This window comes from Hippocampus bargibanti, linkage group LG02 (genome assembly GCF_051943395.1).
Source record: "Hippocampus bargibanti isolate YZ-2025 linkage group LG02, ASM5194339v1, whole genome shotgun sequence".
In the NCBI taxonomy this organism is placed as follows: domain Eukaryota; kingdom Metazoa; phylum Chordata; class Actinopteri; order Syngnathiformes; family Syngnathidae; genus Hippocampus; species Hippocampus bargibanti.
In genome coordinates this window covers 31,399,411-31,426,866 of record NC_142735.1, presented here as the reverse complement: position 1 = coordinate 31,426,866, position 27,456 = coordinate 31,399,411, and the positions used below count along the sequence as shown (strand labels likewise).

Sequence of the window (27,456 nt, the reverse complement as noted above, 5' to 3'; positions counted from 1 at the left end):
TTGCCATCTGACGAGACGCTGCCATCTCGCAGATCGTGCTTCCCGCCATCTTTGTCTGCATCGCGCTGGTTTTCAGTCTCATCGTTCCACCTTTTGGGAAATATCCCAGTTTGGAGCTGCAGCCCTGGATGTACGAAGATCAGGTCACCTTCGTCAGGTACCGAGTGGCCCAGCAGCAAAATTATTTTGCTGCTGGAATCCCCCTTTCATTGGTCGAGAGCTGTCGGCCTCCGCCCAAGAGTGTAAACTTCCTCCGCTTTTGGTTGTAGTGATGACGCGCCGGGAGACGCCAGCACGCAGAAGTTACTGGCTTCCCTTTTGGACCCGCCGGGACTGGGGACGCGTTGCATGCTTGGACATCCCGTTCCGTAAGATTATCCCACCCCGACGGTCTCTCTGTCATCTCCTCTGAGCCTTTTCCCCGCCGTCTTACGAGCACTCTCCGCCACTGGCGATCAGAGAGGCACCTTGCACGATGGGCGATGATGACTGGAGTGTTCCGGAGGTTTCGGAGAGTGTCCGGCAGCTGTTCGTGTCCGGGAACTGGAGCATGGAGGACCCGTCCCCCGCCTGCTCCTGCAGTTGCGACGGCAGGAAGAAGATGCTGCCCGACTGCCCCGCCGGCGCCGGTGGGATGCCGCCGCCTGAGGTTGGTTGCGGCCCGGTTGCCACGGGGAAGAGGGGGCCCCATTCGATAACGTACGCCTTGTGTTTAGATGAAGCTGAGCTCAACCGACACGCTGCAGAACCTGACAGGGCGGAACATCTCAGACTACCTGGTCAAAACCTACGCGCAGATCATCGGCAAAAGGTAAGACCAAGTCCAAACGTCCGCGTGCCGCCGAAAATCCGCGCCGGCTCAACTTTCTCTTTGTGTCGTCCTCAGCTTGAAGAACAAAGTTTGGGTGAATGAGTTCAGGTGAGTTGGGGTGAATGCGGATGTTGTTTTCAATCTGTTATACTTTGTCAAATTACTGGTAGGTACGGAGGCTTCTCATTGGGCGCCAGGAGCACTCACGTCCTCCCGCCGGCTGACGAGATCGACGACGCCATCCGCCGCATCCGTAAAATCTTTGAACTGACCAAGGTTGTTTTTTTTCTCGCAATTGCCAAAAAATTAACAAGGTTCTGTTGCGTGGGCTAATTACACTGCTGAGCAATTTGGGGACGAACCACCCACTCGTGTCTCCACTCGTCAGTAGTACGGACGGAATGGCCGCCGCTGGTGCTGATCCGAGCTTTGAATGTCCATTGAACAGGGAGCTGCGGCCGATCGATTTTTGGACAATTTGTCTGCTTTCATTAACGGTTTGGACACCAAGAACAACGTCAAGGTCAGTCAGCCACCAGTGCGCTAGCGACCATTGCTTTACAAGCGACCGATGCGTAACAAGATGGATGGATTTACCGTCGGGTCAGATTTGGTTCAACAACAAAGGCTGGCACAGCATGGGCGCCTTCATCAACGTGATGAGCAATGCCATCCTGAGGGCCAACCTGCCTCCCGGTCAAGACGCCGACCGCTTCGGAATCCGTGCTTTCAATCATCCACTTAACCTGACCAAGGAGCAGCTGTCTCAGGTGGCGCTGTGAGTGCTCACACCTTCCACCCGCACGCACGTCGGCTTCATCCCGTAGACGTCATCGCGTAACTGTTCTCCAGGGTCACAACCTCAGTGGACGTGCTGGTGTCAATCTGCGTGATCTTTGCCATGTCCTTTGTCCCGGCCAGCTTTGTGGTCTTCCTCATTCAGGAGCGTGTGACGAAGGCCAAACACATGCACTTCATCAGTGGCGTGCACCCCCTCCTCTACTGGACCGCCAACTTCATCTGGGACATGGTGCGTCCGTCCGTCCCTCCCTCTGTCCGTACCGCCGGATAACGGGGCATGTCTTGTCTCCATCCGCAGTGTAACTACGTCGTCCCAGCAACGCTGGTCGTCCTCATCTTCGTGTGCTTCCAACAAAAGGCTTATGTCTCCTCCACAAACCTGCCGGTGCTTGCCCTGCTTCTCCTGCTCTACGGGTACGCACACACATACCCATTTGGAAACAGGCCGCGAGTCGAGAGCGAAACGACTCGCTTTGTACTGCGACAGTTATCAGCAAATCAATCCAAAGCCTTCATGAAGCAGAAGTTCTGAACTGAACTTCTCCTTGTCGGTACTAAATCCACCTTTCACCAAGCAAACAGTTTCTCTCTCACCATTGACAGTTCTACCGTGTCCCCCGCCCTTCAGGTCAAGAGCCTGGGTGTCATCCTCGATAGCTCACTATCTTTTCACTCCCATATAAAGAACATAACTCGGTCTGCATATTTCCACCTCCGTAATATCAATCGTCTCCGTCCCTCTCTCACCCCTCACACCACTGCTATCCTTATCCACAGTCTCGTCACTTCTCGTATCGATTATTGTCACTCACTTCTTTTCGGGGTCAATCAAAAATTTCTCCATCAACTCCAACTCGTCCAAAATGCCTCAGCCCGGATCATCACTAAAAACCCCTCCTTCCACCATATCACTCCTGTCCTCCTGCAGCGCCACTGGCTCCCTGTTAAACTTCATATTGATTTCAAGATACTTATTTTTACATTTAAAGCCATCCATAACCTTGCCCCCCCCTATCTGTCTGACCTACTTCAAATCTCCGTTCCCTCTCGGGCCCTCAGATCCTCATCCTCCTTTCACCTCTGTATGCCCTCTGCCCATCTCACCACGATGGGGTGCAGAGCTTTCAGCCGCTCTGCTCCCAAACTCTGGAACTCACTTCCTTGTTTTGTGTATTGTGTCCTTGGGTGCTCAGAAAGGCGCCTGTAAATTAAACGCATTATTATTAAGATAAGTAGCGAGCCAACGTACAAAAGGCCACACGGCGGAACAAAGCCAGACTGGTGCCAACATCCGATGCCTTTGTGCACATGTGCGTAGGTGGTCCATCACGCCGCTGATGTACCCGGCGTCGTTCCTATTCAGCATCCCCAGCACGGCCTATGTGGTTCTCACCAGCGTCAACATCCTCATCGGGATCAATGGCAGCATCTCCACGTTCGTCATGGAGCTCTTTGGGGATCACGTGAGGCGACCCCGCCGTCTTTATCGCCTGCCGCCTCGCTAACGTGCCGCCTCGCTAACCCGTTATGTGGCTGCAGGAAATCGGAGGCATCAACGACATCCTCAAGAACGTTCTGCTCATTTTCCCTCACTTCTGTCTGGGGCGAGGCCTCATCGACATGGTCAAGAACCAGGCCATGGCCGACGCTCTGCAGAGATTCGGTAAGGCCTTCACGAGGCGGTCTGGCGTCTGTGCGAGCTGTGACATCATGCGTGTGTTGTGTCAGGAGAGAACAGGCTCCGTTCTCCCCTGGAATGGGACATGGTGGGAAAGAATTTGTTCGCCATGGCAGTAGAAGGCGTCGTCTTCTTCATCATCACCGTCCTCATACAGTACAGATTCTGCATAAAACCTGGGTGACGCTCACAATTCCAACTTCACTTCCTCACTCCTCGCTGTGACGCACGACAAAACTTATCTCTTCTGTCTTATCTTCGTTTTTTTGCCCACGTGCAGACCGGTGAGTCACCTGACTAAACTGGGAGTTCTTGGAGAGGAGGATGAGGACGTCGCTCGAGAAAGGCAGCGTATTGTACACGGTCTTGGACATGGACATATCCTCGAACTCAGACAACTCACCAAGGTAGTCTGCACTGTGTGTGTGTGCGTGAGCGTGTGTGTGTCTAATGACACACATGTCATTAAAAAAAATGGTGGTTCTTATCATCACTGCCCCATTTCCATCCTGCAGGTGTTCAAAAGAAAACAGAAGCCGGCAGTCGATCGACTTTGTGTTGGAATTCCTCCGGGCGAAGTATGTTACGTGCCAAGGCAGACACTTGTGTGATACTTGTTTGGTAGCAAGTGTGTAAGTGCATGTGTTTGGTTAGTGTTTCGGTCTGCTGGGAGTAAACGGAGCGGGAAAAACAACAACCTTCAAAATGCTCACAGGCGACACAGTGGTGACTAGCGGCGAGGCCTTCCTTGCTGGGAAAAGGTCAGCTTCAAATTAATTTCGTTCTGATCAAAATTCCTTCCATTCACACGCTAACGCCCCTCAGTATCCTGCGGGAGCTGGACCAGGTCCATCAGAACATGGGCTACTGCCCCCAGTTTGATGCCGTCAACGAGCTGCTGACAGGAAGAGAGCATCTGGAGCTCTATGCCATCCTGAGAGGAGTTCCCGAGAAGGAAGTCTGCGACGTAAGTGGCGAGCCAGCCCGGCCCGCGAGGCTTTTGGGTTCCGGGAGGACGAAGATTACGACGACCGTGGCGCTGTGCTCCCCAGGTAGCCGAGTGGGGCATCAGGAGGTTGGGCCTGCTCAAGTACGCTGACAAAGCGGTAGGAAGTTACAGCGGTGGCAATTTACGGAAACTTTCCACAGCCATGGCGCTCATCGGCGCCCCTCCTGTCGTCTTCCTGGTGAGTAAAGTGGCGCGGGGAGTGCGCGAGGTGAAACCCGCTGCCACATTTGTGTTCCTTCAGCCGTATCGGTCGCCCAGTAGGTGAGAAAATGAATAGAAAACAGTGAAATTTGGACTTAACAACTTAATGTGTAGACTGCAAGGTTAAAATTCCCATCAATCAGTCTCCACAAATAACCCGCACAAGCCATCTGTACACTTGATGCAAAAAGCTTTCAACCCAGCTAAACAGAACACAATTGATGAGGAACCAGGTAAAATTATCGCAGAGAAAGCACCTACAAGGAATCATTCCTCAAGATGGTGAAAGAAGGCTACGTTCCTCATCAAGTGTTTAATGGTGTTGAAACCGGCCACTCCATTCCATCAAGTCATCACCGACCATCACAAAGGTAAATAAAAGAACTTTATTATACATTACAGTTTATTTCTTTAATTATAATACCATAGCACATTTATTATACATAAAATAAAGTATATTTTGCGTATCGATGAGAAGGTTTCTTCAGCCGTCATCTGTACAAAAGTGAAGGTTTCGGACGTTTCGCCTCCTATCCAAGAGGCTTCGTCAGCGAACTAAAGTCTGACTGGTCGTATTGGCCCCATTTATATATCCCTAATGTCCAGACATGGTGGCGCCGGACACAGCTATGATAGGTCCCTACTCTCAGGTTGGGGGGGCAGGGGAACCCCTCCCTGTGGCCCCACTGATTGTTCCTACATTCCTGACTAACGACTGGCCTATTACCCCCACTCCCCCCGGTATCACCTCATCAGCATAACGACCCTCATCAGCATTGTGAAAGTTGCCTAACCTGTTTTGCCTAAGCAGGCTATTGTATGAACGATCCAAATTGAACCTCACCCCACCAGACCGGTTTAATGAAGGATTTTGTTGTTTTATAAGAATCGCTTCTTTTACCCCCCTTTCAAACACGTTAAGGCAAAAAAAAAAAATTAGGCTACCAAATGAAAAACAAGGTAACGTAGTTTATTCCATACATTGTAAGAATGAAAATTGTAAAGAGCAGTACATTGGGGAGACTCAACAAATTCTCAAAAAAAGACTTTATCAACATCGCAGGGATAATACTAGTGGGCTTCAATCGGCAGTACATTTGCACCTAAAAGCTAGCAACCACTCATTTGACGACAATGAGGTTAAAATCTTAGCGAAAGAACATAGATGGTTTGAAAGGGGGGTAAAAGAAGCGATTCTTATAAAACAACAAAATCCTTCATTAAACCGGTCTGGTGGGGTGAGGTTCGATTTGGATCGTTCATACAATAGCCTGCTTAGGCAAAACAGGTTAGGCAACTTTCGTAATGCTGATGAGGGTCGTTATGCTGATGAGGTGATACCGGTGAGAGTGGGGGTAATAGGCCAGTCGTTAGTCAGGAATGTAGGAACAACCAGTGAGGCCACAGGGAGGGGTCCTCTACCCCCCCAACCTGAGAGTAGGGACCTATAAAGGGGATATATAAATGGGGCCGATACGACCAGTCAGACTTTAGTTCGCTGACGAAGCCTCTTGGATAGGAGGCGAAACGTCCGAAACCTTCACTTTTGTACAGATGACGGCTGAAGAAACCTTCTCATCGATGGACCACTCCTGTACGACTGAGAGCTTACACAGATATATTTTGCGTAGTTTTAAGGCTTAGAATATTTGAAAGTAGAAAATTATGTTTTATGGGGACCTGGGAATGGATTATTCTCATTTTAATGGTTTCCTATGGGAAATTATTTTTGGGATACACACTTTTCGCCTTACACTGTCTGGGACTGTCTGTCGTAAGCCAACGTATCACTGTATCGGGTGACAGATGAGCTTTGTTGATCTGCCGGTGGAGAAGCATTGAGAAAGGTGGACTCACTGAACCCTTGACTTTCCCACCTAGCCACGTTAAGAACCACTGCTCTCGTCACATCAGTTGTGTCGATCAACTTGGATTCACGTTGGATTGATTTTTTTTGGGTTTCGGTTACATAGCGAAACGTGGACCAGCCAGTGCGCGTCTTCGGGTTACGTATGGTGGAGTTGCTTGTAAAGGGCAGAGTGTAGTTAAGTCATGGCGGTCAGGCATGCCGCGTGCCCCCGGTCCTCGAAGCCTTCTCTCTCTGCTTGTTGTTGAACTCGTGGGTGGAATTAACCCAGCTGTCGCCATGCTCACAGGACGAGCCAACCACAGGCATGGACCCCAAAGCCCGTCGAGCGCTCTGGAACTGCATCCTGGATGTCATCAAGGAGGGACGATCCGTGGTGCTCACCTCGCACAGGTGCGTTCGCCTTTGTCTCACTCTTTCTTCACGTGAATCCTTATCTTCTTGTGCTACAGACGCTCCTCACCTTACGAACGAGATCCGTTCCGAGTGTTCGTTCGTAAGGTGAATTTCTTAGTGAGTTGCTTCAGTGCTATATTTTGTATGGAACGTATGTTTAAGTCAAACACTGAACTGGGAAGTTATCAGAGATGTTTGATCGGACACTGTGGACAAAGGAACACAGGAAGATTGTCTTTTACTGCCGCCAGGGGACGCAGCCATTCAAGACAGATGTCCGAATTCTGCAGCCCTCTGCCAAGCTATTTATTGAGAATATATGCAAATTTAAGTGCTACATTAGTAAAACATAGTTTTCTTGATTAGAATACCACACCCCTGGACGTTCTAAGCACCAACAGCTGTAAGCAATAAAACAAATAAAATAAAATAAAATATTTTAATTTGTTGTCTTTTCCATGAACTGATAAATTTGTAACCTGGCTAATGAGCTCTTCCTGTGAGGGAGTTTCAAGTCCTCCTGTGACGAAGGAGTTTCCCGAGTCCTAAATTCTGTCCAAGGCCAGACCTCCTAGATGAAGATGACACCTTAAACAGGCTGTGTTCAGATTGACCCCAGGCCATCTGCGCCTTTACTGTGGGCCTATTGTGTACTCAAGTCACACATGTTCGCTAACCATATAACATGAAACTTTTAAATATGATAACTTCTATTCTGTCTAATCTCTATCAGAAGTATAAAACACAGACGCTCTAACAGTTATAAAATAAATTCACACTTACTGTAGTACGACAACATATATCCTTGGGTCTTCAGTAATGAAGCTGCTGACAATTACTGAATTACATGCCAGCAGCCATTACGTTTTGTTATGCATTGCGTCCTCCTCAGAGCATCAACTGGGACGAGCGATTTTCCCCTCCATCCACATGCTCTACGCACCCAATCGTAAGCGAGCTCAGCGGATCGGGGGCTTACCCCGTTGGCAACACATCAGTATAGCCATTTGCTGATTGGTCAACCTTAGTGTCCGTCGCTGTGCGTGAAGCAGCCAATCGCAAGCGAGCTCGGCTGGAAAATGGCGCATAATGCAAAATCTAACAATATCTCTGTCTGAACATTTTTCGACATACCCGCAAAAATGTTTGTATGTACCGTTGGTCGTAACTCGAATGATTGTAAATCGTGGAGCGTCTGTATTAGCACATCCTTCACATGTCTCCTTTGTGCGGTGGTTCCCTTTTCCTGTGTTCGTTGACATGTCCCACCTACTTGCGCATAACTCAGGACCTTGGCCCCCAAAATGTGTGGGGGGGTGTTTGTTTATTTATTTATTTGTTTTGCATTAAATATCAGCTGCTGGTATCTGCAGCCTTTATGAGTATGCGATATGTTGGAATAAGGGCTATCTTCACTTTACTCATATGCCTGACATGTAATCACCAGTGTGTGTGTGCGTGTGGGTCTGTGTGTGTGCATGTTTGTGTGTGTGTGTGTGTGTGTGTGTGTGTGTGTGTGTGTGTGTGTGTGTGTGCGTGTGCGTGTGCGTGTGCGTGTGTGTGTGTCAGCATGGAGGAGTGTGAGGCACTGTGCACCCGCATGGCTATCATGGTGAATGGCAGGTTCAAATGTCTCGGCAGCGTCCAGCATTTGAAGAACAGGTACAAGAACACACACACACACACAGGGGCTTAAAGGACAACCGACACCATTTTTTTGTTTCCTAACTGACATCAGAAAAACGTTTTATAGCATCTAAAATACCCAAAACACGCAGGCTGGTATTTTTAGTCAAATGCAAAACCCAAATAAAAATGGCTAAGTGTTCCAAAACTGCCACAAAATGAGCTCGGAACTGGGCAGATTCAGAAAGTCCCACCCCCTTGTTTGTGACGTCACGCCAGGATACACCTTCACAAACTGCCTTGCTCCAGAATCAAAACAATGGCTTCAGAGAGTTCAGATTGTGAGAAGATGCTTTCTTGTTACTCGTCCAGTTATGAATAGGATTCAAATAGTTCTGAAGAGGGTAGCATAAATGTTTGCAATTGATTAAAAAAGTCCTTCCGTATCAATTCGAGCCGTCTGGACTCCAATGTAGCGCCCAGAAAATGCACAAGATTTTGCACCAGCTCCGTTGGAAATGTCTGATTTCTCCGCTGGGAATTTGTGTAAACTTACACCTTCTTTATGCGTGTTACAGCAATTGGCTGCGACACACAACCTATTCACCATCACATTATTTATCGAGTTTTCCTTCTAATTTCGCTACCAACACGGTGTTTTCAGATGAAAAAAAAGTACTCAAAATGCATTGTGTGTCGCTTTCTTAGTCAGGGTCGTTCCCTCCATGACGTCACTTCGGGCATCGTCATCAATTCGAAAACAAGACTTCATGAATATTCAGTGCATGTCTTAAAACGTAAAATCAGAATCATCAGAATCATCTTTATTGCCAAGTATGTAGAACACACAAGGAATTTGTTTCCGGTCGGACACGCTGCACTAGTATCATCATCAAAAAATTGCCAAATGGCAGTATAAAGTTCCATTTGGGCTACTGTTGAAAGAGTTCAAAGAGTATAGCTATATGCAGTTGAATATTTGTAAATGCGCTCAGAAGTAATTTGAAGTGATTTTACAAATTATGGACGCAACTTGTTCAGAGATGTCGGTTGTCCTTTAAGAGAGGAAGTGGGTGTTTGAGCTTAATACCAGCTGTCGCACCCGTGGCCTGCAGGTTCGGCAATGGCTACACCATCATCCTGCGTGTGGCGGGGCCCGACCCTGATCTCCTTCCTGTCATGAAGTTCATCGAGAGCGAACTGGGCGGGAGCACCCTGAAGGAGAAACACCGTAACATGCTGCAGTACCAGCTACCGTCATCCCAATGCTCTCTCACGCACATCTTCTTCACTCTGGCCAATAACAAACACGCACTCAAAATTGAAGACTACTCCGTCACGCAGACCACACTCGACCAGGTATACGCACAAACACACACACACACACACACACACACACACAAGTGTGAGACATACTTGTTTTGCGTGCTAGGTGTTTGTGAACTTTGCCAAGGACCAAAGCGACGACTACCACTCGAAAGACAGTCACTCTTCCTCGCCCTCAATAAAGCGGCACCGGGGCAGAACTGCAGTCCGAGTGGACCTTCCGCATGTGGACTGTGCCAATGAGAGCATCTTGTGACCACGTCGTGCAAGGGATCACATGACGCGCGATTTGAAAATGAGCCGCGTGACGAGCAGATGCCCGTCGTCACGCAATGCGAATGATGTCCGCTGGTGACGGGAGGTTGGCCTCGCCGCACGGCAAGAGAAAGTAAAAAACTTGAAGCGGTGCCAATGCGCGGCCGCCATTTTCATTTCAGAATGGTGTCAAGTTGGGCTTGTCGATGAAGATTCCAAATCATTTCAAATCATCGTCTGTTTATTTTATTTATGTTTGTTCAACTGCCAATCAGAGTGTTGATTATTTTTATATATAAGAAGCAAAATATTTGTACAATTCTCTCGGTGTAATTTGTTTTTGTCTTGCGAAAAGAAAAAATCTCTTTAAATGTGAAGGCAAACTGTTACTGCAAACCTTCGAATCAAATCAATCCACACTGCACAGTTATGTGGAAGAAACCACTCCAAGTGCAGTAACAAGATTCTGTGCAAACCTTTGGGAAGGCATCCCGGACGGTTGGGCTTGTCAAAGAAAATAAAAGTCTAAATAAAGTTCATTCTGACTCTGACTCATACTTAGAGCCGTACCCGTTCTTTACTTTCCACGACAGGTATTTTCCCTTTTGTTGAAGTCTTTTTTTACCCTATACCCATTTCCATTGTAGTTTGCAGTACAGTGATACCTCGGTTTACGAACCCCTTGGCTTACGAACTTTTCGGTTTACGAATGTTACATTTATGAAAATTTTATCTTGGCATACGAACTTTTTTTCATACACGGGGCTGCCTCAATGAAAATGGCAGCTGACTGTTTTTGTCCTCTATTCCGCACCCCCAGTCTTCGGGTAAAGCCACGTGATTGGTCAAGAACGCAGCAGTGAGGGGGAGGGGGGTTTATACATTAAAGAGACAGGCAGACGACAGTGAGAAAGTTTCAACTTTGATAGTTCAAAAGCAGAGTGTAGACTGCAAGGTTAAAATAACATCAATCAGGCTCCACAAACAACCTGCACAAGCCATCTGTACACTTGATGCAATAAGCGATCAACCCAGCTAAACAAAACACAATTGATGAGGGACTAGGTAAAATTATCGCAGAGAAAGCACCTACAAGGGATTATTCCTCAAGATGGTGAAAGAAGAAGGTTACGTTCCTCATCAAGTGTTTAATTCTGACGAAACCGGCCACTCCATTCCATCAAGCCATCAACGACCATCACAAAGGTAAATAAAACCACTTTATTATACAGTACAGTTTATTTATTTAATTATAATACCGTAGCACATTTAGTATTCATAAAATAAGGTATGTTTTGTGTAGTTTTAAGGCTTAGAAAATTAGAAAGTAGAAAATTATATTTTATGGGGACCTGGGAACGGATTATTCTCATTTTTATGGTTTCCTAAGGGATATACACTTTTCGCCTTACACACCCTGTGAACCAATTAAGTTCGTAAGCCAATGTATCACTGTACTGGAAATTCAAAAACAATTGGATACAAAAGCGGGATACTTTGTTCACACTCCTCACCAGTAGATGGCAGTAATGTAACTGAACGTTTATTGCAAACGGCAGTAAAACTCCATAGAAGACGAAGAAGAAAACGAAGACGAAGAAGAAAAAGAAGAAGAAGAAACACTGCCTCTGCATTCAAATCTTATTTTCTTAACGATTTTCGGGCTTGAGCTTTCAAATGTATGACCAGGACGAAGGTGAGCTCCTTTAATGTAAACATTCCATCCCGTTTTACGCGTCCTAGTCACATACCTATTCTCAGCATTCCGATAAGCAATTAAGACTACAGTACCGCTGCTAACCGTGTTAGCTTTGCTAACTTGAGCAGGTTCATACGCAACCATTACTGGCCCTTTCAAAGACTGCAAAGTTAATGATATCGCTACTACGATTATTCCATAATGTAGGGATGTGAAAAAATCAATAATAATTAATCACACATTTTCTAATACCGTATTAAACTGCGTCTGTGTAAGCTCTCAGTCGTACAGAAGTGGTCCATCGATGCTTTTATTGAAAGTTTGGAAGTGCCTGGTTACAAAGGTCTCAACCGTCTAAAGGGAGGGGGAGCAGTTCACACCGGTTGAGACTAATGCAGACAAAAACATGTCTTGAGGAAAGCAAAAACAGCAGTTCACGGAGACATTCTGTGATTGAGTGTCTGCACATTCTGTTATTGAGAGTCAGCATGGCTATGAGTCAAAACAAAAAGCTATGTGTGTGTAAGTAACTTGGATAATACACAGCAAACTAATTTACGAATATAATGTGAATACATGATATACAGTTTTACTCCAACAGAAGGTTTTTCAGCCGTCATCTGTACTTTTTTTTTGAAGTTGAGTGGTCCTCTGCTCCCCCCAAGCTGAGAGTAGTGTCCGGCGCCGCCATGTCTGGACATTAGGGATATATAAATAGGGCCGATACGACCAGTAAGACTATTGTTCGCTGGCGAAGCCTCTTGGATAGGAGGCAAAACGTCCGACACCTTAAAAAAAAGTACAAATGACGGCTGAAGAAACCGTCTCATCGATGTATTTAACTGCATTTAAATAGCTATGTATAGCTTATTGTTCTATGACAAATCAGGAAACAATGAAAATTGTAATTTTCAAAATATGAGGGGATTTTCTGCCAATGAAAATCTGTGACCGAGTTCTTTATTACAGTTTAAACTATCATAACTCTCTTAATTTTTGGCAGATCTTAACGAGTAAGGTACCCTTGGAAAGCTTTTGAAATTCTAAACAAGAATAGCAACACAAGAAAATATTCAAAATATAAATGAGCAAATATCAACGATCGAATGCAGGCAGATTTTCGTCAGAAATCAAAAATGGCTGTCACTGAATACTAGGAAAGAAAATTGCGAGGTCTAGAAATATATATGCTAATGCTTCTTTTTCCTTGAAACTTGGCAGTTAGGGAGAAAAATATATATTCTACCACTTCTATGAGTTATAAAAATACAACTTACTCACCTTTATAAACTGTAGTGTTAGCAAAAAGAGCGTAAATTTCAATCAATTTTTTTCCCCCGTTTCTCGTTGTCGTATTCGGAAATTTCAAGAACCAGCTGGAGGTAAACATGTGTAATACGTCATCATAAACTGCACAGCTTGGAAAATCCCACTAAAAACATGACATACTTCACAGAAATCCAATGATATACGAGTACAGAGTGCGCTCGCTTCAGTAGACATAAACAATCGTGTTGGAATATAGGTCACTGACCCAATTGGTTTAAAAAAAGGGATCCGACGATCGCAGCGTCAGGGAAAACAATGGAAGTTGCTACCCACTGTCAGGTTAACAAGTTGACGAGTTGAATGAGAGACATCTAAAACACACTGGAAAGGGGGTCTCGAGAACCAGAATTATCCCCAAGTCCGTGATTGCGCCTTCAGTTTGGTGTTCTGTGAGAAAAAGATCTCAAAATGCCTGGAGGTCTCTGAAGAAAGTCCCTGACTTCACTTGTTGAGTGTGTGTGTGTGCGTGCAGAGAATCAGTACGGTGAGGATGATGACGAGATTACACCAGATCTGTGGCAGGAAGCCTGCTGGATTGTCATCAGGTGTGTTCTCGCCCATCGGAAGAAGTCGGGTTTTCGATAGCCCCTATTTTGTCCGTTTGGCGTTTGTGGCCCCTGGGGTCTCATGTACAAAAGGTGTGTGTGTCTGTGTCCCGCTCTCCAGCTCCTATTTCGACGAGAAGGGCTTGGTGCGGCAACAGTTGGATTCCTTCGACGAGTTCATCCAGATGTCAGTCCAGAGGATCGTGGAAGACGCGCCGCCCATTGACCTGCAGGCCGAAGCCCAGCATACCTCGGGAGAGGTGGAGGAACCTGTAAGTTGTTGCGGCGCTGTTGTTTCATCTTTTCTTTGGCTGTAGCCTGTCCGCGGGTTCGGAGGGCATAACAGGATTCAGCTTCCTTTGGTTGAGCGCATTTTGCTGTGACTTGTGGTATGTTTCAGCCCCGTTACCTGCTGAAGTTCGAGCAGATCTACTTGTCCAAGCCCACCCACTGGGAGCGAGACGGCGCACCGTCGCCCATGATGCCCAACGAGGCCCGACTACGAAACCTCACGTAGGGTTTATAATAATAATAATACATTTCATTTATAAGCGTCACTCTCAAGGTCACTTTTCAGTCACAGGATCAGTTTTTCTTTGGGTGAGCAGCGGCAGCCACGCGCGCCAGCGTTCACTCAACCCTGAAGTAACTTAAATAGATAGGAAACTAGTTATCTAGCTAATAGATAGCTAGCCAGCCAACTAGAACGATATACAGCTAGCCAGCTCCATAGCTAGCTAGCTACAAGCTATCCAGCTACAGAGAGATATAGCTAGGTAGCCAGCCAGTCAGCTTGATAGCAAATGGAAGTCAGTAAAAAGTGGCAAAGTTCCGCTTGCGTTGAAGGGTTGGCTTGACTCCACCAGTCGCTGGCTCCACAATGAGCTTTAGCAAAACGGACGATAAGAATGCAGTTCCTGGTCGTACGTTATTATTTTTCCGCTTAAAGGAAAACCGACACCATTTTATTGTTTCCTATCTAGACGTTCCTAGAGAAACGTTTTATAGCATCTAAAATACTCAAAACACACAGGTTGATATTTTTAGTCAAATGAAAAACACCAATAAAAATGACTTAAAGTGTCCAAAAACTACTTCGAATTGAACCCGGAAGTGGCCAGTTTCAGAAGGTCCCGCCCCCTTATTCGTGACGTCACGTCAGGACGTCTTGCCTTGCTCGAGAATCAAAACAATGGCTTCAAATTAGGAGAAGATGCTTTCTTGTTACTCATCCAGTTATGAATATGATTCAAAAAGTTCTGAAGAGGAAAGCATAAATGTTTGCAATCGATTAAAGGAGTGCTTCCGTATCAATTCGAGTCGTCTGGACTCCAATGTACCGTCCCAGAAAATGCAGAAGATGTTGCCTAAGCTCCGTTGGAAATGGGCTGATTTGTCTGCTGGGAATTTGTGTCAGTGAATATCAAATACAGTAAAGTCTCGTTATATCGATATCGGATATATCGATAGTCCCGGTTATATCGATACTATTTCTATGCACGCACGGAGAAAATTACATGCAAACAGGGTCGGATATATCGATAGTCCCGGTTATATCGATATTTTTTTCGGACTCCCTTGAATATCGATATAACGAGACTTTACTGTAGTTGTCTTGGTGCAACACACAACGATTCACCATCGCGTTATTTATGTATTTTCCTTGTAATTTCACCATCAACACTGATCAACATGAAGTTTTCAGACCAAACAAAGTACCGCAAAATGCATTGTGTGTCGCTTTCTCGGTCAAGGGCCTTCCTGACGTGACGTCATGTCAGGAATCGTCACCAACTCAAAAACAAGACTTCCTGAATATTCAGCGCGAGTGTTATAACAGAATATAGCTATATGCGGTGGAATCTTTGTAAAATGCACTCAGTAGAAGTCATTTGAAGTGACTTTACAAATTATGGACACAACTTGTCCGGAGACGCCGGTTGTCCTTTGAATAAATAAATTCACCAAATAAATAAATAAATTGTCGTCACCGCCGCGCTTGGTCCTCCCGTCAGCTGCCCTCACCCCTCAAGCATCCCCCCTTCTCTCAGGTACTCAGCCCCCCTGTATGTGGATATCACCAAGACCATCATCAAGGAGGGTGAGGAACAGCTGCAGACACAGCACCAGAAGACCTTCATCGGTAAGATCCCCATCATGCTGCGCTCTACCTACTGCCTGCTGAGTGGCCTGACGGACCGTGACCTATGCGAGCTCAACGAGTGCCCGCTGGACCCCGGCGGCTATTTCATCATCAACGGCTCGGAGAAGGTGGGTGCCTCAACGCAAGAAGCCTTTTTACTCGGCGGGCCTGCCTTCTGATAACCGTTTGGGTGATCTCAATAGATGATCTCAATTCATTCAGAGAACTTTTTTTCTCCAAATGCGTCATTTGGTAACCAATTTGAGTTGTGGCACCTCCGCGCTTTGGTTTGCCTCTGAAGGACAACAGACACCATTTTTTTGTTTCCTAACTGACAACAGAAAAACGTTTTATACGATCTAAAATACCCAAAACACGCAGGCTGATATTGTTAGTCAAATGCAAAACGCCAAAAAAGAATGACTTAAATGACAACCAACGTCACTTTTTTGTTTTTTAACTGACATCAGAAAAACGTTTGATAGCATCTAAAATACCCAAAACACGCACTATGATATTTTTAGTCAAATGCAAAACACCAATAAAAATGACTTTAAGGCAGGGGTGTCAAAGTCATTTTTTGCCGCGGGCCACATTGTAGTTATGGTTTCCTCTCGAGGGCCGTTATGAATTTGGGGAACCCATTTGAATGTTTAAATCCCTTCAAATATTACATATAGAACACACAGCAAATTAATGAATAACTCGTTTTCAAATCTGAAGTCAAGAATAATGACTTTTATTGTGATTGACATCCAAAAATATAAAATTTTGGCTCAGATGTTAGCAAACATTATGGAATTTAACAAGTTTGAGTTGCTTTCGCGGGCCGAAAAAAATGATGTGGCGGGCCGGATTTGGCCCGCGGGCCTTGACTTTGACACCCGTGCTTTAAGGGCTCCAAAATCTGCAAAAAATTGAGCTGCGAATTGGGCATTTTCAGAAAGTCCCGCCCCCAGTTCTTGACATCACGCCAAGACGTCTTGCATTGCTTGTGAATCAAAACAATGGCTTCAGTTTCGGAGAATATACTTTCTTGTTACACATCCTGTTATGAATATGATTCAAATAGTTCTGAAGAGGAAAGCATACATGTTTGCAATCGAATTTATTTCGTGCCATTTTGAGGCAACATTGGGGGGGAAAATGTCTCACCCAAAAAAAGAGGCACAAAATGGCGACCTCCTGTGGTCCTCCCGTTTCCACAGGCTGATAAATTCCTTATATGGAGCTTGGACGCCCTCTTCTGGCGGCTTTTGGGTGCAACACGAGGTTGTCAGACCAAACAAGTACAGCAAAATACATTGACGTGATTGAAGGACTGCTACAATGTGTCTTTTTTTTCGGTCATGGGCGTTCCTTTAGTGACGTCACGTACGGATTAAAATATAGCTATATGCGGTGGAATCTTATTAAAATACGCTCAGTAGAAGTCATTTGAATACATTTTACAAATTATGGACACAACTTGTCCGGAGACGTCGGTTGTCTTTTAAACTGTCACAAAATGTGCTCGGAACTGGGGAGATTCAGAAATCCCCCCCCCCCCTGTTCGTGACATCACTATTGGTCACACACTAGCATGCTCCAGAAGCAAATCAATCGATTAAAGAAGACCTTCCGTATCAATTCCAGCCGCCTGGACTGCAATGTAGTGCCCTGCAAATGCACAAATGGTGCACAAGCTCCGTTGAATTGTCTACTGGGAATTTACACCTTCTTTATGCGTGTTACTGCAATTGGCTGCGACACACAATTCACCATCGCGTTATTTCTGTAGTTTTTCTTCTAATTTCAGTGTTTTCAGACGAAAAAAAGTACCCAAAATGCATTGTGTGTCGCTTTCTCGGTCAGGGGCGTTCCCTCTGTGACATCACTTAGGGTATCGTCACCAACTCAAAAACAAGACTTCCTGAATATTCAGCGTGAGTCTTAAAATGTCTATATGCGGTGGAATCTTTGTAAAATGCGCTCAGTAGAAGTCATTTGAAGTGATTTTACAAATTATGGTAGCAACTTGTCTGGGGGTGTTGGTTGTCCATTAATATGAATGGTTTTCTATTCCTCATGATTGGTAAAAATCCAGCCAAACTATCGGAATAAAAGTCAATTTGCCGGGTACATACGCAAGGTTACTGGTAGCTAGCCTGCACACTGCTCATTTGCTTACACGCTTGCTTTCTGTTGCCTCTCACAGAAGTATATTGATGCTAACTTTAGTATGGAGCTTGTCATAGTACCACTGACATTCGACTTTTTCATCATTGGGATTGTTTCGTTGCAAATTAGAATCTTTCAAATTAGGTGTCGGTTGTCCTTTAAAATGTTCCCGTGCTTTTGCAGCACTTGAAGGTGTCTGCAGTGCCTAGAATGGCCACTATGAGCACCGCGGCGTGGCTTCCCCTTTCCGCGATACACGTCGTAGCCCCTTGTGGGATCTTGCGGTGCGGTTTGAAAGTTGACGGGCGCACCCCCGGGTGTTGAGTGACCATTGATGTTCTCAGGTGCTAATCGCCCAGGAGAAGATGGCCACAAACACTGTGTACGTCTTCGCCAAGAAGGATTCCAAGTACGCCTTCACAGGCGAGTGCCGCTCCTGCCTGGAGAACTCATCGCGTCCCACCAGTACCATCTGGGTCAGCATGATGGCGCGAGGAGGACAGGTCGCTTGAGCAAACGGTCGCATTCCTTTGGCGGGAATCGCCCGAGTGATGAGGCTTTGACTTTTCCCTTTGTTCACTCGCCCAGGGTGTGAAGAAGAGCGCCATCGGCCAGAGGATCGTTTCCACGTTGCCATACATCCGCCAGGAAGTTCCCATCATCATTGTGTTCCGAGCGCTGGGCTTCGTGTCCGATCGAGACATCCTGGAGCACATCATCTATGACTTTGACGACCCCGAGATGATGGAAATGGTGCGTAGAGCGCCACCGGTGCGGGCCTTTGACGCGGTACAGCCTCGTCAACCGGGTACTTTTGGGCTGGTCTAGGTGAAGCCGTCGCTGGACGAAGCCTTCGTCATACAGGAGCAGAATGTGGCTTTGAACTTTATCGGCTCCAGGGGGGCCAAACCAGGGGTCACCAAGGAGCGCCGCATCAAGTACGCCAAAGAGGTCCTGCAGAAGGAAATGCTGCCCCACGTCGGCGTCAGTGACTTTTGCGAGACCAAGAAGGCCTACTTCCTTGGGTGAGCTTGGCCGTCGCCGGCGTAGCCCCCACCCCACACAACCATCGTGAGGGAAGTTGCTGACACGTTCCCTTGTCGCGCCTGCACCTTCAGGTACATGGTCCACAGACTGCTGCTGGCCGCTCTGGGCAGACGAGAACTGGACGACCGAGATCACTATGGCAACAAGAGGCTGGACCTGGCCGGACCGCTCCTGGCCTTCCTCTTCAGAGGGTCGGTATGACCGTCCTCCGCTATCCTCCGTCGGCCTGCGCCTCAGCATTGCTGTCTCACCTCAGGATGTTCAAGAACCTGCTGAAGGAGATCCGCATCTACGCCCAGAAGTTCATCGACCGGGGTAAAGACTTCAACCTGGAGCTGGCCATCAAGACCAGGATCATCTCAGACGGACTCAAGTACTCACTGGCCACTGGCAACTGGGGCGACGTCAAGAAGGCCCACCAGGCCCGGGCCGGCGTATCGCAGGTGGGCCCCCCTCCCCCACACTGAGCCCCCGTGTGCTTTCAGCTCGCTTTTTCTGACGCCAGTCTCGCCGCAGGTTCTGAACCGTCTCACCTTCGCCTCCACCCTGTCTCACTTGCGCCGCGTCAACTCTCCCATCGGGCGCGACGGCAAACTGGCCAAACCGAGGCAGCTGCACAACACGCTGTGGGGGATGGTGTGCCCCGCCGAGACCCCCGAGGTGGGCAACCCGTCTGCCCGGTCATGTCACACGTTGGGCTCATGGCGCCCGTTCCCTTCCCTCCCCTCAGGGTCATGCCGTGGGCCTGGTGAAGAACCTGGCCCTGATGGCGTACATCTCAGTGGGATCTCAACCATCTCCCATCCTGGAGTTCTTGGAGGAGTGGAGCATGGAGAACTTGGAGGAGATCTCGCCTGCTGCCATCGCCGAGTCAGTCACCCATGCACGCACATGAGCGTACCATCATAATCTCACGCGTTGGCCGTCTTTGACTTTGGAGCGCGTCTTCGCGTTAGCCGCCGTTGCGTGTTAGCAACTTTTGTGCTAAGTTGTTGTCTGTTTGTATGGCGTGTCCCGGCAGCGCCACCAAGATCTTTGTCAACGGCTGCTGGGTGGGAATCCACAAGGATCCAGAACAGCTGATGAACACGCTGCGGAAGCTTCGGCGCCAGATGGACATCATCGTGTCTGAGGTGGGTCGCTCGGTGGGGAGGTGGGACGTTCCCTGGTTCGCACTTTGCCGCGACGCTTCACCTCCCCCGCCCTCCCCTCGCAGGTGTCCATGATCCGAGATATCCGAGAGCGCGAGATCCGCATCTACACCGACGCTGGACGCATCTGCAGGCCACTTCTGATTGTGGAAAAGCAGAAACTTTTGCTCAAGAGACGACACATCGACCAACTCAAGGAGCGAGAGTACAACAACTACAGGTGACGACGATAAACGTGACGGGCATCAGTGCCAATTGGCACAAAACCTGTTCTTTCCATCCTTCAGCTGGCAGGACCTGGTTGCCAGCGGCGTGGTGGAGTACATCGACACACTGGAGGAGGAGACGGTGATGCTGGCCATGACCCCCGACGACCTCCAGGAGAAAGGCGTGGCCTACTGCTCCACCTACACCCACTGTGAAATCCACCCATCCATGATCCTGGGGGTGTGCGCCTCCATCATCCCCTTCCCCGATCACAACCAGGTGAGTCAGTCCGTCCGCCCCGGCCGGGACCCTCTAGCCCAGGGGTCGGGAACCTTTTTGACGAACAGAGCCATAAAAGTAAAATACAGTAAAGTCTCGTTATATCGATATCGGATATATCGATAGTCCCGGTTATATCGATACTATTTCTATGCACGCACGGAGAAAATTACATGCAAACAGGGTCGGATATATCGATAGTCCCGGTTATATCGATATTTTTTCGGACTCCCTTGAATATCGATATAACGAGACTTTACTGTATTTAGAAATGTTTTTCTGTGAGAGCCACACGCACGCACGCGTGACCACTTTTCAACAAAATGTCGGTGTGCTCCCATTCGAAACAGAGGACTCCGGTTCTTTGTACTGATGTTTAATTCTTTAATGTGATTTCACACCACCGTAGAACCACAAACAAGTATGAAAATATAGCTATTATTTACACATAAACATTTGGACTTTATATCAATGAAATAAAACGTATGCAATAAAATCGTACAAACCACTTTGCCCGCTTTCCGTCCGAAGTTTTGAGCTTTGTCCTTTTTATCTCTTCCTTGCTCAACAGTACAGCGATAAAGCATGTCCATTCTCGCCGTCTTCCCAGTCAAAATGAAACTTAAAGAGGCGCGGAAAGTAAAACCTGTACCGGAAGTGACAACAACCCAACGAAATGTCAAGAAAAATAAAGCACAGCCATCTGCTGGTCAACTATGGGATAGCAGTTATAGACAAACGTATCAACAGCATTTACAGTCAGAATGTATTATTTAAAATAACTTTGTCATAGTACTCACCATTAACATGAATGCTTTTCCGTTCCAAATGATTGGTAAAAATACAGCCAAACCGTAGGAATGAAAGTCAACTTGCTGGGTCCATACGTGAAGTTACTGCTAGCTAGCCTGCACACGTCTCATTAGCTTCTCCACTTGCTTTCTGCTGGCTCTCGCAGAATTATATTGATGCTAACATTAGCATGGGTCTTGTCAAAGTGCCACTGACATTCGACTGTTTCATCAATGGGATTGTTTCATTGCAAATTCTAATCAGAACCTTTTCTCTCTACAATGGCGAATCCTTCGGTTTATTCAACCTGAAGTGTATGATATGTTATGTATATGATATGTAACAGCCATCTTTGCAATTTTTTGATGACCGGAAACAAATTCCTTGTGTGTTCTACATACTTGGCAATAAAGATGATTCTGATATATGGCTCGCGAGCCATAGGTTCCCGACACCTGGTCTAGCCTTTTCCGTCTTGACAGATGGTTCCTTTGTTTTGCCCACAGTCTCCCAGGAACACGTACCAGTCGGCTATGGGCAAGCAGGCCATGGGCGTCTACATCACCAACTTCCATGTCCGCATGGACACACTGGCGCACGTCCTGTACTACCCCCAGAAGCCGCTGGTCACTACACGCTCCATGGAGTACCTGCGCTTCAGGGAGCTGCCGGCGGGTGTGTAACGTAGGGTGGGGGGTGTCGGGCGGGGCTGGCGCGTCGACTGCTGACAACCCCTCGCCCGCCGGTGGTAGGCATCAACTCCATCGTGGCCATCGCCTCGTACACGGGCTACAACCAGGAGGACTCTGTCATCATGAACCGCTCGGCCGTGGACCGAGGCTTCTTCAGGTCGGTCTTCTATCGATCCTACAAGGAGCAGGAATCCAAGAAGGGCTTCGACCAGGAGGAGATCTTTGAGAAGCCCACCAAGGAGACCTGCCAGGGTGAGCAAGAAGCCTACCGCCCACCCGCGTTGCCTCACCAGTTTTTGACGCCGTCCGTCCGTCATTCCCGGCAGGGATGCGGCACGCCATCTACGACAAGCTGGACGACGACGGACTGATCGCCCCGGGCGTGCGCGTGTCGGGTGAGGACGTGATCATCGGCAAGACAGTGACGCTGCCCGACAACGACGACGAGCTGGACAGCAGCAACCGCCGCTACACCAAGCGCGACTGCAGCACCTTCCTGCGCACCAGCGAGACTGGCATCGTCGACCAAGTCATGGTCACACTCAACCAGGAGGGCTACAAGTTCTGCAAAATCCGGGTAACTGTAGGGCACGGGAGGTGGGTGGGGGGGAGAAGGCGCCCCGGTCTCACGTCTTTGTCGACTACAGGTCCGTTCGGTCCGGATCCCTCAAATCGGAGACAAGTTTGCCAGCAGGCACGGACAGAAAGGAACCTGCGGCATCCAATACAGGCAGGAGGTGAGGTGTTTGTGAAGGGGGAAGGGGGTGACCGGCAGCCGTGGTCACGCCGTGCCGCTTTTGTTTGGCAGGACATGCCCTTCACGTGTGAGGGCATCACGCCAGACATCATCATCAACCCGCACGCCATCCCCTCCAGAATGACCGTCGGCCATCTTATCGAGTGCCTGCAGGGCAAGGTGAGCTTCCCCCCCTACCCGGTCTATCGTGGCTCCCAGTCCGATCCATTGGTGGCTCCTTTGCGACGGTCCACTTGGTGAAAGCCTAACCCACAGGTGTCCAAGTCAGGGCCCCCGGGGGCAAATCTGGCCCGCCACATCATTTTATTCAGCCTGTGAAAGCAAATCAAGCATGTCAAGTGCCCAATGCTTGCTAAAGTCCAAACCAAAATGTCAAATTGTCCGATCTAAACCGCACTAACAAGTCGTTATTCATGACTTCTGATTTGAAAACACGTGGCGAGGATGAAATATTCTAATGGCTTCCCCAAATTCATAATGGCCCTCAAGAGGAAACTAACTACAGTGATACCTTTGCTTACGAACTTAATTGGTTCCCAGACAGAGTGTGTAAGGGGAAAAGTGTGTATCCCCAAAATTAATTTCCCATAGAAAACCATTAAAATGAGAATAATCCTTTCCCAGGTCCCAGGAAAATATACCTTATTTTATGTATAATAAATGTGCTATGGTATTATAATTAAAATTAATAACATGTACTGTATAGAAAAGTCGTTTTATTTACTTTTGTGATGGTCGTTGATGGCTTGATGGAATGGAGTGGCCGGTTTCATCAGCATTAAACACTTGATGAGGAACGTTGCCTTCTCCTTTCACCATCTTGAGGAATGATCCCTTGTAGGTCCTGTGGCTGTAAAGTGTCCTTAAGAGTTTAGAAAGGCACTTATAAATGAAAAGTACAGTAAAGTCAAAGTCAGCTTTATTGTCAAATATGCTAATATGCATGACATACAGCACAGATGAAATTAATGTCCTCTCGGACCCAGCGTGCAAGACATGCAAGGCACTTATAACGTGGCTAAAAAAGACATACAATTGACAGCAGACAATACATGTAATTTCTGTATGTAAAGTGAGGTAGTGTCGTATGGAAAGTGAGGCAGTGACGTATGTAAAGTGAGGTAGTGACATATGATCATATGACATATGATCGTTATATCGATATTCTCGGGAGTCGGGAAAAATGTTGATATAACCGTACTATCGATATATCCGTTCTGCGCCGAACTGCATTAAAAGGGGGGGGGAGGGGGCAATACGTAAATGGAGGATCTATGATATGGCATGTAATTTTATCATTGGGTTCACGGATTGCGTATCTAGCATGCTTTTTGTACAGTAGTGAAGTGAAAAATAAACTTATGCATAAAATAAAAACGTCTTTACACTTTTTAATTACTATTTCCTTTCAAAAATCCAACCAATGCAAAATCCTCACGATGTTCTATACCAGGGTTCGGGAACCTATGGCTCTTTTGATGATTGCATATGGCTCGCCGATAAAACTAAATACATATTAATGTTAAGCAGATTCCTTACTTACAGACAGTGTAACCTACAATACACTGTCTGTAAGTAAGGAATCTGCTTAACATTAGTTATCAAGTAGACAGGATGAATTTAGTACAACGAATAAATACATATTCTCGTTTTTTTTCGCCGTTCATTTCCCGTTGGGGCTGCAGTTGGCGGAAAGCGCAATTTTGATTGGATGGCACTGACCTAGGCTGGCCGAAAGCACCATTTTGATTGGATGATACTGGCCGTCATGTTGAAACAGGTAAACACCCCTTTAAATGAGCCCGAGTGCACTTCAGCTTGAATGCACCGGAGGATTCGCCTTTGTGGAGAGAAAAGGTTCTGATTCTAATTTGTAATGAAACAATACCATCGATGAAACTGTCGAATGTCAGTGACATTTTAACAAGCCCCATGTTCTTCAACGTTAGCATCAACATCTGCGAGAAGTATATTGCAGATAGCAAGTGTGGAAGCTAATGAGCCGTGTGCAGGCTAGCTAGCAGTAACTTCGCCTCTGGACTGGCAAGTTGAATTTCATTCCGATCGTTTGCCTGGATTTTTACCAATGATGTGGCTTTAACCGAAGACTGGGGGCGGAGAATAGAGGACAAAAAAAAGTCGGCTTCTTTTTTGGAGAACGGCCTCTCTCTCTGTCTGTACCCCCCCCCCCCTCCTCGCTGCTGCGTTCTTGGCCAATCACGTGGCTCAAACCGAACACTGGGGGCGGGGAATAGAGGACAAAAACAGTGGGCTGTCATTTCCTTGTTAGGAGAACGGGCTCATTCGCGAACGACACAGCACTCATTGTGGCGCTCCGTGTGTATCCCAAAAAATATTTAGTATGCCAAAGTAAAATTTTCATACATTTAATGTTCGTAAGCCAAGGGGTTCGTAAACCAAGGTATCACTATATCATGTGGCCCGCTGCAAAGATGACTTTCACACCTTAGGGCTAACCAATAACATCATCAGACTCGCCAGGGATGGTCGTTATTTCAGGAAAATGCCATATGGATCCGCGCGGGTCCTCCGATACGGAGTTTGAAATGCGATCAGCTCAGACTCATCGTCGTCAAAGCTCACAAGGCGGTGCAGGCCGGCGCTTTTGACGACTGCCGTTTCCTCCGGGCAGGTTTCGGCCAATAAAGGCGAGATCGGCGACGCCACGCCCTTCAACGACGCCGTCAACGTGCAAAAGGTGTCCAACCTGCTCTCCGAGTACGGCTACCACCTGCGGGGAAACGAGGTCAGTGCATGCGACTTCCCATTGGCACCTGACCCCAACCGGCCCCCATTGGCCCCCCTACCTTACGGTCGGCCGTGTCCAGGTGCTGTACAACGGCTTTACGGGCCGCAAGCTTACATCGCAGATCTTCATCGGGCCCACCTACTACCAGCGCCTCAAGCACATGGTGGATGACAAAATCCACTCCAGGGCCCGCGGACCCGTGCAGATCCTCAACAGGCAGCCCATGGAGGGCCGATCGCGGTGAGGTCCGCCGATTTCGCCACTGCCACTTGACGTCGCTTGCCAACCGCCTGTCCGTCTCCCCTCAGGGACGGCGGTCTGCGTTTTGGGGAGATGGAGCGAGACTGCCAAATCGCTCACGGCGCCGCCCAGTTTCTGCGTGAGCGTCTCTTCGAGGCGTCCGATCCCTACCAGGTGCACGTCTGCAACCTCTGCGGACTGATGGCCATCGCCAACACGCGCACGCACACTTACGAGTGTCGCGGCTGCCGCAACAAGACGCAGGTAACGTCCGAAGTGCTGCCACCGGAGTGCCACCCTTGAAACAACTGGCGCCCCTGCATGTAAAAAATCTTTTTTCATTCATTGACGAGGAAAAAAGCTGCTTGGGTTGAGTTCATTTTTTTTAACTCACCAAGCATATGGCATTCGCTCGCCCGCTCGTATCCGAGTCAAGGATTGATTGACATGCGCAGGGATGAGAATTTTCCGCCGATCGGCGGCTTTCCGACTTTTTCAGACCAAATGACCAGATAAAACTAAATACCGTGTACAGTACATGTATGTATTCTTGCTTTTTCGCTGTTCATTTCCTGTTTCGGCATTTGTTGGCGGAAAGCACCATCTTGATTGGATGATCTTGACATAGGTGCCGTTGAAGTCGAAACAGGTAAACGCCCCCTTTTGAATAAGCAGATGAGCAAAAAAAAAAAGAAAACAGATTGATTCGCCTTTGTGGAGAGAACAGGTTCTAATTTGATAGATTCTAATTTGCAATGAAACAATACCATCGATGAAACAGTCAAATGTCAGTGGCGCTATGACAAGCCTCATGCTAACGTTATGTTGATGGTGAAATTAGAAAGAAAACGACATAAATAATGCGATGGTGAATCGTTGTGTGTCACAGCCAATTGCGGTCACACGCATGAAGGAGGTGTAAGTTGACACAAATTCCCAGCGGACAAATCAGCCCATTTCCAACGGAGCTTGTGCGCCATCTTGTGCATTTTCTGGGCGCCACATTGGAGTCCAGACGGCTCGAATTGATAGTGAAGGACTTTAATCGATTGCAAACACTTATGCTTTCTTCTTCAGAACTATTTGAATCATATTCATAACTGGATGAGTAACAAGAAAGCATATTCTCGGAATCTAAACTCTCTGAAGCCATTCTTTAGATTCTGGAGCAGGGCAGTTTGTGAAGGAGTATCCTGGTGTGACGTCACGAACAAGGGGGCGGGACTTCTTGAATCTGCCCAGTTTTCGAGCTCATTTTGTGGCAGTTTTTGGACACTAAGTCATTTTTATTGGTGTTTTGCATTTGACGAAAAATATCAGCCTGCGTGTTTTGGGTATTTTAGATGCTATAAATTGTTTTTCTGATGTCAGTTAAGAAACAAAAAAATGTTGTCGGTTGTCCTTTAATGGTGAATATTATCACAGTTATATTTTAAATAATACATTCTGATATTTTGTTGAAATCACATTTATTTATATATATGGAAATGTGCCGCTCATTTGCCGGTGACGGCCGTGCTTTGTGTGACTTTCAGATCTCGTTGGTGCGGATGCCGTACGCGTGCAAGCTTCTCTTCCAGGAGTTGATGTCCATGAGCATCGCTCCCCGGATGATGACGGTGTAGCCACGCCATCTTTGAACTTGTCTCTTTGCTTGTTTTTTTGTTTAGTTTTT

The 27,456-nt window shown here is 47.3% G+C and overlaps 2 protein-coding genes across 2 annotated transcripts in view; both read left to right on the top strand.

Annotated features, from left to right (window-relative positions):
• Nucleotides 1-10,527, top strand: part of LOC148902451 (phospholipid-transporting ATPase ABCA1-like) — a 39,259-nt gene extending 28,732 nt beyond the window's left edge. Inside the window, exons 28-49 of the mRNA XM_088990995.1 lie at nt 33-157; nt 270-368; nt 460-649; nt 717-811; nt 887-919; nt 982-1,087; nt 1,260-1,334; nt 1,420-1,589; nt 1,664-1,841; nt 1,911-2,026; nt 2,931-3,075; nt 3,152-3,275; nt 3,341-3,470; nt 3,571-3,697; nt 3,806-3,868; nt 3,945-4,051; nt 4,116-4,257; nt 4,343-4,477; nt 6,657-6,760; nt 8,333-8,425; nt 9,505-9,748; nt 9,822-10,527. Of these exons, the coding sequence (XP_088847121.1) occupies nt 33-157; nt 270-368; nt 460-649; nt 717-811; nt 887-919; nt 982-1,087; nt 1,260-1,334; nt 1,420-1,589; nt 1,664-1,841; nt 1,911-2,026; nt 2,931-3,075; nt 3,152-3,275; nt 3,341-3,470; nt 3,571-3,697; nt 3,806-3,868; nt 3,945-4,051; nt 4,116-4,257; nt 4,343-4,477; nt 6,657-6,760; nt 8,333-8,425; nt 9,505-9,748; nt 9,822-9,971 (2,751 nt within the window). The 3' untranslated portion in view covers nt 9,972-10,527. The remainder of the gene's footprint in view (nt 1-32; nt 158-269; nt 369-459; nt 650-716; nt 812-886; nt 920-981; nt 1,088-1,259; nt 1,335-1,419; nt 1,590-1,663; nt 1,842-1,910; nt 2,027-2,930; nt 3,076-3,151; nt 3,276-3,340; nt 3,471-3,570; nt 3,698-3,805; nt 3,869-3,944; nt 4,052-4,115; nt 4,258-4,342; nt 4,478-6,656; nt 6,761-8,332; nt 8,426-9,504; nt 9,749-9,821) is intronic.
• Nucleotides 10,528-11,550: 1,023 nt separating this feature from the next.
• On the top strand, nt 11,551-27,452 carry polr2b (RNA polymerase II subunit B). The gene is made up of 24 exons (XM_088990977.1): nt 11,551-11,666; nt 13,471-13,543; nt 13,665-13,815; nt 13,944-14,056; nt 15,595-15,814; nt 18,191-18,349; nt 18,435-18,599; nt 18,675-18,871; nt 18,965-19,084; nt 19,150-19,336; nt 19,410-19,553; nt 19,624-19,763; nt 19,915-20,026; nt 20,110-20,264; nt 20,332-20,530; nt 21,829-21,997; nt 22,075-22,266; nt 22,341-22,591; nt 22,662-22,751; nt 22,823-22,930; nt 25,425-25,538; nt 25,621-25,781; nt 25,850-26,045; nt 27,317-27,452. Exons 1-24 carry the CDS (start codon nt 11,648-11,650, stop codon nt 27,404-27,406), a joined length of 3,525 nt encoding a protein of 1,174 aa, XP_088847103.1. The 5' UTR covers nt 11,551-11,647; the 3' UTR covers nt 27,407-27,452.
• The last annotated feature ends 4 nt before the right edge of the window (nt 27,453-27,456 follow it).

Coding starts and splice junctions, on each gene's coding strand:
- polr2b (XM_088990977.1), top strand. Junction 18,600..18,674: donor ACCCCGAGATGATGGAAATG/GTGCGTAGAGCG, acceptor GGGCTGGTCTAG/GTGAAGCCGTCGCTGGACGA. Junction 19,554..19,623: donor GCCCCGCCGAGACCCCCGAG/GTGGGCAACCCG, acceptor CCCTCCCCTCAG/GGTCATGCCGTGGGCCTGGT.